General features: G+C 32.0%; 1 protein-coding gene across 6 annotated transcripts in view; it reads right to left on the minus strand.

The window, feature by feature from the left end:
• RELCH (RAB11 binding and LisH domain, coiled-coil and HEAT repeat containing) overlaps positions 1-12606 on the minus strand; it is a 121958-nt gene that overhangs the window by 25902 nt on the left and 83450 nt on the right. For all 6 annotated transcript variants that reach the window (XM_067698903.1, XM_067698902.1, XM_067698901.1 and 3 more), the window contains 5 exons: positions 11970-12093; positions 10100-10148; positions 7968-8047; positions 4795-4901; positions 3697-3796 (listed from right to left, as the gene is read on the minus strand). In XM_067698903.1, coding sequence (XP_067555004.1) covers positions 3697-3796; positions 4795-4901; positions 7968-8047; positions 10100-10148; positions 11970-12093 — 460 coding nt within the window. The remainder of the gene's footprint in view (positions 1-3696; positions 3797-4794; positions 4902-7967; positions 8048-10099; positions 10149-11969; positions 12094-12606) is intronic.

Genomic DNA, 12606 nt, shown 5'->3' on the forward strand with positions numbered 1-12606 from the left:
TGTCTCATCCAAGTAGTTAATGTTTACAAATAGTCCTTTGTTTTGCATTTCTCTAAAAGCTCAAATAAAAAAAATACAATGAGCACAATTAGACCTATTTCTATAATCTAATCATAAAAACAATTCATTTAGCAACCAACCCTAAATCGCCGAACTAGAGGACAATATTGAGCTGTACGCATTGTTTTTATAAAAATCACGGAATTTTATGAGTTCAACAGAAAAGGGTAACATCCTAATCCTACGTTCTCTATTTCAGAATGTAAACACAAATTAATCCTCAATGCTAATCAATCTCTTCACTTTGTAATGGAACTAGTCCTCATGGAAGATGGAAGATGCTGTGGAATTTTTAGTAACAAAAACGCAACACTGTGTTGGGTTAACTATTCCTCCTACACAGCACATCAGAGAGCAGAGCTCCCTTTATCAGAGATTTTTAATTTTACACTAATCTGTTACCATTTAACAAGTGATACACTTTATTTTATTTTTTTTTTGCTGTACGCAGGCCTCTCACTGTTGTGGCCTCTCCCGTTGCGGAGCACAGGCTCCGGACGCACAGGCTCAGCGGCTATGGCTCACAGGCCTAGCCGCTCCGCGGCATGTGGGATCTTCCCTTGCCGGGGCACGAACCCGTATCCCCTGCATCGGCAGGCGGACTCTCAACCACTGCGCCACCAGGGAAGCCCAACTGATACACTTTAGAATCTACTTCAGTATTCTGAAATAATTTTTATTTCAACAGAACCATGGATAATTTAGGCAGGAATAAAATGACAAAAGAACTTCTGTTACTACCTTAAACATTACAGATGTCAGGTAGAAAGAAATAGGGGGAAGAAGTTCAAATACATTATATACAACTTTCTTCTCTGTATCATTTTATAAATAAGGTAGCTTAGCTTTGAATTAGTAAAGTGTATCTTGAAGTGTCTAACTTGTGCCAGCCAAAAAGCATTAAAAAAAAAAAAAAAGGGATAATCCGGGGGCAAGTTAATTTTTCATTGCACTGGAGTTTTTAGATTTAATTTAATAAGCTGGAAAATCGGAAAGCAAAATTTAAGAGCTATTAATTATTACACATTTAGACACAGTTTATCATTTGATTTTTAAACATGATGAGGTAAGTACAATTATCATTAATGTTTTAACAGATGAAGAAACTGAGCCTGAGAGAAGTTAAATAACTTGCCCAGGGTTTTAGAGCCCAAAAGAGGTAGAGCTAGAAAATGGACTCAGTCACATTTGTTTTAAAAGCCCATGCCTTCTTTGAGTTGTGGTCTTAATGTTACCTGATTTATCTCCTTATGATTGATGTAAGAAATCATTATATGAAGTTCTTTTCTGCATCGTTTGGGAAATCCATTATGTCACACTGGAAGTCACATAATAAAGTCTCTTTTATAAATCAATTTCAATAATAATTTGTTACATCAAGAATATATTGTCTCTTATTTAACAATGAGAATAATATGACTGATTGGATTTCCCCTTTTTGCCCTGCTGTCTGAAAACTCAGAGCTAAATTTAGTGTTCAATTTCACTAAGTATCTCATATTATGTTCCTGGTATATCCATTTATTGCTTTCTTCTCAGTAGTTTCTGGTCTCACATTAAAAAAATTAAAAATTTTAAGTGACCTGTTTTTTATGTTTTTATTTTGAATTAACTCATCTTGGGGGTGGGGGAAGCAGGCATAACTGTAAATTATAAAGTATTAGTATCAAAAGAAATCTTATGAAATAATTATTCTTTTAATACAATATTATTCAAAATAAGCCTCACTGACAAAAAAGTAACTTTAATTTTTCCTACTAATGACTTTTATTGGCATGCTCAGTAAAAATTTTTTTATCATAAATGGACTTGAAAAATCATTAAAATAAGTCTCTCAGATTAGACTCAGAAACCCATCATCAACTGAGAGAACACTGAAAACTGCTTAAGCATAGGTATAGTTTCCAACCAGCACTGACAGCAGACATAGAAACCAAAACCAGACAAAAACCACATGTAAGAAATAAGGCAGAAAAAACCCCACAGAAACAAGTAAAAAGGGAGGACGCTTCATTTTCTTTATTTTCATTTATATTGTATGCTTCACCAGTATATACATACATTTTAGAAATAAATGGTTTAAGAGAAAGAAATAGCTGTTATGGTCTTAGAATAAAATCCTATTAAGTGAGTACATTAAAGAAATAGGATACTTTTTTCTTTTGGGGGGGATAGGAGGCTAAAGAAAAACCTTTTTCTTTCATGGTAATAATTATTTTCAGCATATTGAATAATCAAAAATTACTTATACCCAGAAGGCACTTATGCTAGACATCTAACTGAATTTTTAATTTGGAATTTATCTTGACAAAGAACATGTGATTAGTTATTTTTTATCAAATATGTATAATTGTGGGAATAACATGTTCAGAGGATTTTCAACCTCCTCATAAGGATGGAATTTTCTTTAGATTCCACAAATCTATTTTAAATATTTAAGAGTTTTAGAAGGTATATATTTCAAATCTGTCAGCGCTCTATCCTTTAGATTGCAATTTATCTTAAATTATGTAAAAATTCTGAAATTCAGGAAAAATTGAATTGTCTAATTCTTATGAAAATAAGTGCTTTAAGATATTTTAAGAATCACATGTGTGTATTAAGGACAATTTTAGTTTGGATAAGTATACTCTTCCTAAACTATTATATTATTTTGTGAAGTAACAGCATATTAAAAAAACAGTAATCATAATGATAGTTAACATTTATTAAGCTCTTATTATTATGTGCCAGACACTGTTTTAAGACCTTAGAAGTATTAATTCATTTAATATTAATAAAAATCCTTTGAGATGGATACTTATTATTATCATCTTCACTTACATTATAGATGAGAAAACTAAGGCACAGAGAAGTTTGAAACTGGCATTAAGTGGCAGAGACAGACACTGAACCCAGCCAGTATGGCTCTAAGAGAAGACTCAAGAACAGTAAATAGCACTCTAAACCACTTTTAGTGCTCAAATTCAAGTTCTAGAAACATATATATATGTACACTAGGCTAACATATTTCCTCTATGATGGATAAAAAGATAGGTATTCCAATTTTCGTACTAAACTTGGGTAGGTGGCAATTTAAGAAAATCTAGTTAAATTATATGAAGTCTCTTGTCTTACAAGTCTACAGGCAGTTAATGTATAGAGATGTTGTTATTCCAGATATGAAAGGTGAGGGAATAATGAAGTAGGGCTAATCAGTAAAATATTTCCATAATTGCAAGTATGAATGCAACTATATTTTACTCATGAATCCAACTATATTTTACAACTTTAAAGATATCTTATATTGTTTTACTTTATTTTAATAGCTGTGTGCCTCAGTAAATAGAAAGTATAGCCAGGAAGATTTACATAGGATGGAAATTAAAATAAGATTTAAAAGAAATTCTGAGAAATGGAAATGATAATACAATAACATTCAAGGAACTAATAAGGCTAGAAAATAATCTGAAATGTACCAAAGCTAAATTTCTGCCCCATCACACAGTACACAACTAGATACTCTTCAATGCCATAAAATATACATCAACATACCATAGTATGAAAAGCCTCTCTGCCTTTTTAAGAAATAGTCCCTCTCCCTCTTCCAAAGAAAATCATTATGATCTGAACCAATAGAAGCGTTTGTTTACATACCTCAAACATTCTAGCAGCAGTACATCTCACAAGTGCTGAAGTATGGACAACACCATACCACAAAACAGTTAACAATAACTCATGGTAGGCTGGATTTGCACTGAAAGAAAAAAAATCAATGCTAAAAGTGAGAGCCACATAGTTCTGGTTTAAAACATAAAAAGGTATATTCTTTCATTAAAGTCTATTTTGCCTTACTGGTGTATTGAAAAATACTACATTTATGAGGAATATTAATGATAAAAATATTGGCAAAACATATAGAATTAGTTTGTATGGTTTAATAGGTTACATCTAAGATTCTTTAAAAAAGGAAGTCACCTTATAAAACTACAAACTTTTAGCATATTCAGGAGTTATACTTTTAGTTTCTCTAAGTACTTGAAATTATGACAGATATTTCAACTCTTTAATAGCATAAAAGTTAAAATTATAAAAAAAAAAGTAAAATAAAATTTTTACTTATGAGAAAGAAACACTGGACTAAGAGCCAGATGGGTAAGTTATAACCTCTGTGGGTTTTAATTTCTGCATCTATAAAAATCTGGGACAATACTGCCCTATTTACATCATATGGTTGTGTAATCAATAAGGATCAATAAGGATAACTCAAATCACCTATATGGAAGGGTAAGTTGGCTGTGAAGACTATCCAAATGTGGGACAGTATTATTAATAAACACATAAGTAAAGAATGAGATAAAACTACTTAAGCAGCTAGATGATGTGCTTATGAGGGACTAGGCAAATCAAATGGAATGGAAAAAGGAGCCTAATGAGCTGGCTTTCACTTGGGGCTCCTTTTCCAGTTTTGGGATACTGAATTTTCTTCAAATCTGTACTTGACTTTATTTCTCCAGCTGCTCCAAAGAAGATATGTCTGTATCCTTTCCCTCATTCTTTTATTATAATGCATTGATTACAAACTATTAAGAATGTACAAATAAGAAAAACCAAAAACAAACAAAAAAATCTTAAGTCTCAAAACCAAGAGATTTGGTGTGTATGCCAATCTTTTTAGACTAAAAGTATGTACTCTATAAATCCAATTTTAAAACTTTATATAGCTTTTTAAAAACTATAAGCTATTATTTTTACCCCAGTTCCACAAAAGAAGCTTTCAGGCTATCAAGAGGAGCATGAGATAATGAAAGCAAGGTCATTACATCTTCTAAGAATCCAATTAACAGCTTTCGGTCTTCTTCCTACAGAGGAAAAAGACTGATAATGAATTTCCACCCAGTCAAGTAGAACTAAAACCATAATTTCCTAACTATAATTAGAAAATTTTACCAAATAAGGGGCAAATATCCTAATTTGGGAGCATTTTAATTAAAGATATTTATTAAGCATATCTATGATCACAATGGTGTGAGGACAAAGACTATCTTGATTCACAGATTTAGACCCGTGCTGTCCAATATGGTAGCCACTCACCACATGTGGTTACTTATATTTAAACTAAAAATGAAGTAAAATAAAAGATTCTGTTCCTGAGTTGCACTAGTTACAATTTAAGTTGTTTAACAGCCACGTGTGGTTAGTGGTTACCTTACTGGACAGCTCAGATACAGATTACTTACATCATTGCACTATTGATTAGATAGTTCTGGTTTAAAACATAACAAGGTATATTCTTTTATTAAAATCTGTTTTACCAATTTTACTTCCCATTAACTTTGGCTCTAAATACTTAAATACAAACCACTAAAATAGTTATCCTCCTAATAGTAGAAAATTGATATCTGAGAAATTATTAGTGGTGAGAAGCTTCACACTTGCTGAAATATAGACCACTGTGTTCTTAAAACAGTCACACCCTTGACTAAAAAATAATCTTTACTTTTAATCTTTCTTTTACAAACCATTATTTTAATAATCTGAAAAAATATTTCTTTCTTTTTTCTTACACAGTACTGTATTAAGAAATATGTTAGAAAAAGCAGGTCTACTAAATAGGAAAGTTAAAAAAATAACTGTATGTTAAATTAACCTGAATCTGTAAGGGAGGGAATCTGACATTCTATCAGAAAGTAAATATATATAGAGTCAGGTATTTTGTCTTTAGGTCTTTATTAGCTCAACAGTAAATGGCTTCTGTATATATCAATAGATCCATGAGGAAGACTAGATAACCACCTACCTTTTTTCTATATGGTCAGGTTAATTTAGAATGAGGTACAGATAAGTGATTGACAAAAGTAATGATCAGCATGAATAAAGGATGGACACAGCAGTTTTATAATACGCCAGTCTATTTAGGGAAGAACTTAGACACTGACAAACCAGCATCAGAGCTATGTTGGAATATAGATCTCACTCATTTATAGTCGCTTACTATATTAAACAGAGTATCCATAAATTTGGAAGATAAACTGTAAATCTGAAAAAACAAGTGTGAAATGAGACCTATGAAATATACTTCTAAATGAGCACGAATTCCTTTGATTTGAAAATTTACTATAATACTATTTCTCAGCTTTGAAATTTAATACTGCTCATGTATTTGATTCAAAATAGGTTTTGTTTACCAAAGCAATCAGGGTGTGATTAACTCTAACAGAAAATTTGGTTTAGTAAGAAAAATATTAACAGCTGGTGTGGGCAATCTAGGACAGCCACCTCAATTCACATTTTGTAACCAGCAGGAAAGTTCTTATCTCTTTAGATTTTTGGATTTCATATAGTGGCTCAAAAAGCGTGTCTTTATTCATTTATTCAACAAACCTATATTGAGGGACTACCATGAGGCAAACTTTGTACTTCATTATGCCTTAAAATACCATTTATGGTGAAAACCAACGTACTAACCAACTGCCAGAGCTTAAAAATGAGAGAGAAAAATATTGACATTACACTTGTTATTATGCTGGAAGAGCTTCTAAAATTACAGAGGAAAATGGTATTCACGCTATTGTGCCTCGTAATATGTGCTAGGACTTAATCTCCATGAATTTAAGAATAACAATAGATACAATCTGTTAAGGTTACGTGACTTAAAATATTCTAAACACAGGAATTCTCTGTGTATACATATTATGGAGTAGTCTTAGAAACTAGTGAAGAAAAGTTTAAAAAAATACTGTACTACTTTAACAGAGTTGGAGCTTCTGTTTCAAGGTATCATATGATACTGTAGAACTATATTTTAATATTATAGGATGGTTCAAATCTATTTTGGAAGAAGAGTGCAATAAATATGAACTGCTTTACTCTGAATACAAAAGGCAAAAGAAATTAGGTATTAATCGGGTAAATTTGGGAAAAAAGATCTTCCTGTTTGCTGCTCACATTCTAATTCCTAAAAATGCTTTATCTTGAGTCCGTATCTTCGCCTCACAGGTGGAACTGCCTCACACTTAAAAATGACTGATGTGCCTTAATAAACATAATATGTTTACTTAAAACAATGTTAAGTAGAGTGAGGTGGTCTGTTACATTGGTGACCACCAATGAACCACATCTCCTGGTTCATGCTCTCATTTATTTCCCTCTTTTTGAATCTGGGGTGGGCCTGTGACTTGCTTTAAGCAACAGAATGCAGTAGTAGTGATGTGCTAATTCCAAGCCTAGGCTTTAGCCTAGCAGATTCTGATTTTGCAATTTTGGGAGCCCTGAGCCACCATGTAATGAGTCTGGCTCTGCTGTTCCACAGGCCCTGAGGACAGAGAGAGGCCCTAAGACTACATGGAGACTGAAGCTCAGCCATCCTTGCTGAACCCCCTACCAACCAACCAAGTGAATGCAGCAACACAAGCGACTACCAGCAAGAAGAGACGCTTAGCTGAACAAAGATCGTGAGCAAATAAAAGATTTATAATAAGCCTTTACGTTTTGGGGTAATTTATTATGCAGTAACAATTAAGAAAAATAAAGTATTACTAAACCATACCTTACTAAAAATGATGATATAGTACGCTACAGCATTTTGTAGTTTGCTTCACCTAACACATGCGCTTTGTTGTTTATTAATGAAAAAATTATCAGGAAACACAAAGAAATTACTAAATAAGTGTAATCTAACACCTCTAACAAAATATCAAGAAGCACAAAATCTCTAAATTTATTTGTCCAACAGAGATTTTCCTCAGAGACTATTACTGAAATATGCTCACCACTGTAAATTATTTATTGAATGAAATGAATAAATAAATTTTGTTTTCACTTATGGGTAACATTTTCAATTATAAGCACATTAAAATACATAATATTAGCTATCTTTCTAAATAGAAAGTGCTTTACATTTTCCAGCAAAAGAATTTTTCCCTTACCTGAATATAACACGTAAGGACTCCTGTTGCATAAATGGGGACAGTAGCTTTAGTGAGGACCCCATTTCCTGCTGAGGAATCTAAAATCACAAAAACAATTTTAAAAATCTGAGTATGCTTTAAATATAAAGCAAAAAGTCATAAGACAAATTATATTTAAAATTACAACTGGTTACAAAGCTTACAAATAAATATTATTACTTTGAAAAATATTTTGATTAAAACACATATCCACTGGTAGTTGTGAAAATATTATACAACTTAATACTTTTCAGAGCCATTAGCATAAACAGTTTTGATAGATGGGAAAAACTTTAATAACCAAAATGAGATGCTCTACTGTTATTTGCACAGTCAGAAATCAGAGCTTTCTTTAGCACTCTCCCAAGTGCCCGTATAAGCAGGTGTTCATAAATTGTCAGGTTTTCAATTTGCAGTATTCAGTAAAATGTAAAGGCACTCAGCTGAAAGGAGGCAGCCAGATATACATTTTACCTGCTTCCAGATACGAGATACTATTTAGTTTCCAGTGCTAGCCTAGTTCCAGAGCTCCTCCTGTGTCCTGTATAGGGATTTTCAGCCAGACAGAACCCTGATTATTTTCATGGAGTAGGGAGGCTAAGTAAAGCATGGGGAGAGGGGAGAGCATCCAATCACAGGTGAGTGTCCTGTGACTACTGTAACATAAGAGATTTTCTTATGCAGCACACGTAGATGATTTAAAAATAAAAATGTTCCAGAGGTGATATGACAGTTGCTATTTATAGTACCACAGCTCTTCACTTATTGATTTTTAGGCACTGTTTTAAGTGCTTTACATTTACTTTTATGTACTCAAACTTTTTAAAATTACTTTTTATCTATTTTTAATATTTTAAATTCTTTTCAGAAAGTAGTACATAAAGAAATTGATTTGAAAAAATGTATTTAACTGTCCTGAAAGAAGTTTCAGCAAAAAAGAAAGTTCCATTTTCATATCAATTCGTATTTGAGGTTTGTTTATTCTCTTGGTAAGCGTAACTTTTTCTTTTGGGGAGTACTGATGTTGGTTGACTGTGACTATGGTAGCTGAGAGGTAAATCTGAGGCTAGGAACATAAGCTTAAGTTGAATTCACAGATACAGACTGTATATACAGTGATTATATACAATAATCACTTCCTATATGAACAGTTAAATATTCACAGCTAACTAATAATTCTAAAACCTATCAGTTTCCAAAAATATATAAATATTCTTCACCAATTTATCATCAGAATTAATAATTAACTAAAGAGATAATACCAACTATTAGGTATTCCAAGCATTAACCCTTTAGAAAGCTATTAAATATAAACTTTGGGAAGCATTTGTCAAAAAAAAAATCTCATCAACATTTTCAAACTTAAAGGGAATCATTTATTCATTCTCTAACTATCTCTGAGGACAGCCCCAAATGGAGTTTTTCAGATGACTCAATTCAAATCATTAAGGCAGGACTGAGATAAGAATTACCTATACATTCAAAATCAACCAAGTTTAAAAACAAAACAGGGGGGCTATACATTTTTGTTCCTAACATTTTTCACAATTCGTTCCTAAGAAATTAGAAAAATACACATGGACATAAGATCCACACATAAAGGAGTTCTTAGGCCAGTGGTGCTACAACTACACTTCTTATGATAGATAAGTGAAAACTATGAACAGAGGGGCTAGAGCTGCCCATTAAAGCCTATAGTTTCTTTAAAATCTCATGTTTCATTTAAAAAACATATATGTGTATCTTGTATTCTCTTCAATTACAATTTGTTTTAAGTTTGAAAAGTTTTAAGTAACTAATTATGAATTAGATGCTCTTTATTTTTTCCTTTTCAGTATCTCGAATATACTACTTCAACTCTCCAAGGGTACAAGTACTCAGCTTGAGAAGCTCAGCCTTAGGTCAGTTTGATTACGGTGAAGGTAGATATTTACAGTCAAATTGACAAAGATTAATCTTACTGCCACCCCATGGGAAGAATTCCGTAGTATAAATCTTCCTTTTCAATTGTACTTGCTAGTTTATTTATACACTTTACATACAATGAATAAAGTATTTTGCTGGAGTAAAGAGATTCAATTGTTTTTAAAAGTAATAATGAACAAACTTACCAATATTTTCTTCAGACAGTCTTAAAATCTCCTGGAACTGAGGTTTTACCTAAGCAACCCAAAGAAAAGATCCAGAAAGTCTCAAGTTCAACGGACCAATCAATGGTTAAATAAATAAAATGTTTACTACCACTACTTATTTATTTATTTTGTTTTATAGACCGTTGATTCAAGTAGTCAAAAACATAACAATTCTTAAGAGCCATAGGAAAAAAGAAGAGTTAAGTTACTGAAAACAACACCTTTTAGAGATAAAATATTTAAAAGAATTAATTCAGGTCAGCAAGTTTTCTGAAGGGTCTTTAGTTTCCTTCACTAAATTAAAATAATTTCCAAGGTGATTTTAAGTGCTTGAAATTACTACCTCCTAAAACTGACCTTGATGTTAGAAAGGGTATCTAGGCAGATATTATATGATTAGAATTATTGAAAAAATTTGCTGTATATAAAAGGAATGAAAATGAAATTCCATTCATTTAGGGTATTCAATAAGTAACATATTCATCATGTGATATCCATTGGCTTAGGTTAGTCTTTAACTTCTTTAAAATTTAACTTTAAACATCAAGTACAGAATATAACATTAAAATTTTAAGTTAAAGCAAACGCTTGTTTCAATTTTTTATTTTTAACATTATTGGATTTCAGATTTCAGGCCACTGAAGTCAACCACTTACTGTTAAGTGCTAAAATGAACTCCCAATTTTTTTTGTAAAAAAAGTAAAATAAATAACAGCTACTTCTTTTGGAGATGTCAAACAAATTGTGCCAAGCGTGATTACCAGTAAAATCAAATCATATTTGTTTAATAATTACATGTTAGTGAAAAATGTAAAATGATTTTGTTTCTTCTACAATAACATCAAGCTCTGGTTTTTGTCCTCCTATTGACAGGTCAGCATATTAATTTACAAATTCAATTTAAACTGAGATGTAGACCACTGTGAAAAGATTAATCTACAGAATCAGACTTATAGAATTAAATGACACTGAAGCAACTTCTTCACTTCACACATGGAAAGATTAAGCACAGATACATTAAATGATTTATCACAGGATACAAACATAACAGGGTCATAACCATTTTCCGAATTCCGTCCAGTCCACTATACCAAACTGTCATGCTCTAAATGTTTCAGTAACTACAGGTTTAATAGTAAAGAGCTACATAAAATTTTTACCTTTTAAATGTCTTGATTAACATTTGATTGTAGCAATGACATCTTTTTATGTTTTTATTAGAGCTCTAAAGAACTGACTTAACAATATGCTATGAAGACAAATGGATTAACAGGATTGAAGAAGAAAGTGGGACCTAAGGACATTCCAATTTAATATCTAAAACTACAGAATAGCCTAGATAGGCAAATGTGACAGTGATTGAAATATGTAGCATCTATCTCAAGTGTCCATTCTATTCCAAGAGCTTGTATCTTGTAGCAAGTATTCTATACAAGCTGCTTTGATTCTATAATCACCTGAAGTTTTGACCAAAGCATGCTGAGCAAATGGCTGCTTCCTGAATCTGTGGTAGATGGTAAAGTACCAGAAGTACATTCAAAGAATCACAGCTGAGTCCCCTAGCTGATACTTCCTATGCTAGAAAGCTTTGAGATATCCACAGTGAGTAGATCTTATAACCAAATCTGGATACAAACTAAGTTTTGGCTAAATCATCTTCTGAAAATCAATAAAGAGAAGAATATTACTGACTAGAATTTTCTTTTACTATCACAGTTTTCTAAGGTATTAAAAGATAATTTGAATAAAGGAAGGGCTCACGCTTTTATTTACTCTGCTATAGCATTAATTAACACATTACATTTCTATGTCTCTTGCATATAAGAAAACATGGAATACAAGTTTTTACCTTAGTGTTTGTAAAAATTTTGCCAAATGTCCGGCAAAGGCGCCAGAAAAATCTGGAGAATTCATGGACACAGGTAGTTGAAGTAACATTAATTTTGCCAACTATTTCTATAAGCTGTGGCAACCTGAATATGAAAGGAAAGAAAAATAGGCAGGGGTACAAATAAATTATTGTTTCCTTGCCAATTTCTGAAACAATGCAAATCTAACAGTATCTTCTGTTCTGCTTTTCATAGCTAGTAAAATTGGAATGCAAAGGAGTTGTTTGGAACCCTTTGCAAAGTCTTCAGTTTATATTCTATAAATTTCTTAAAATAAATTTTAACTGATTGCCATAAAATATATGGAATCTTAATGGTAGGGTTCTAAGTATGGAGTTAATGAGACTCAAATCAATGGAGCTGATATTTCATACAAGAGCTTGGCTAACATGGCATCATCCACTTTAGCCTCAAAAATGAAAAGTCTGGATGTAGTTTAAAATCCATCACCACTTGTAGACAATAAGGCAGCAGATAGGTCTTCTGACATAACACAGCAGCACCATCTTCATAGATAAATAACTACGTATCTAGTAGTATAAATCTCCTCTCCTAAAGAAATTTACCATAGATGATGCCAAGTTATGTTTTGCTATT

This window comes from Pseudorca crassidens, chromosome 12 (genome assembly GCF_039906515.1).
Source record: "Pseudorca crassidens isolate mPseCra1 chromosome 12, mPseCra1.hap1, whole genome shotgun sequence".
Taxonomy (NCBI): Eukaryota; Metazoa; Chordata; class Mammalia; order Artiodactyla; family Delphinidae; genus Pseudorca; species Pseudorca crassidens.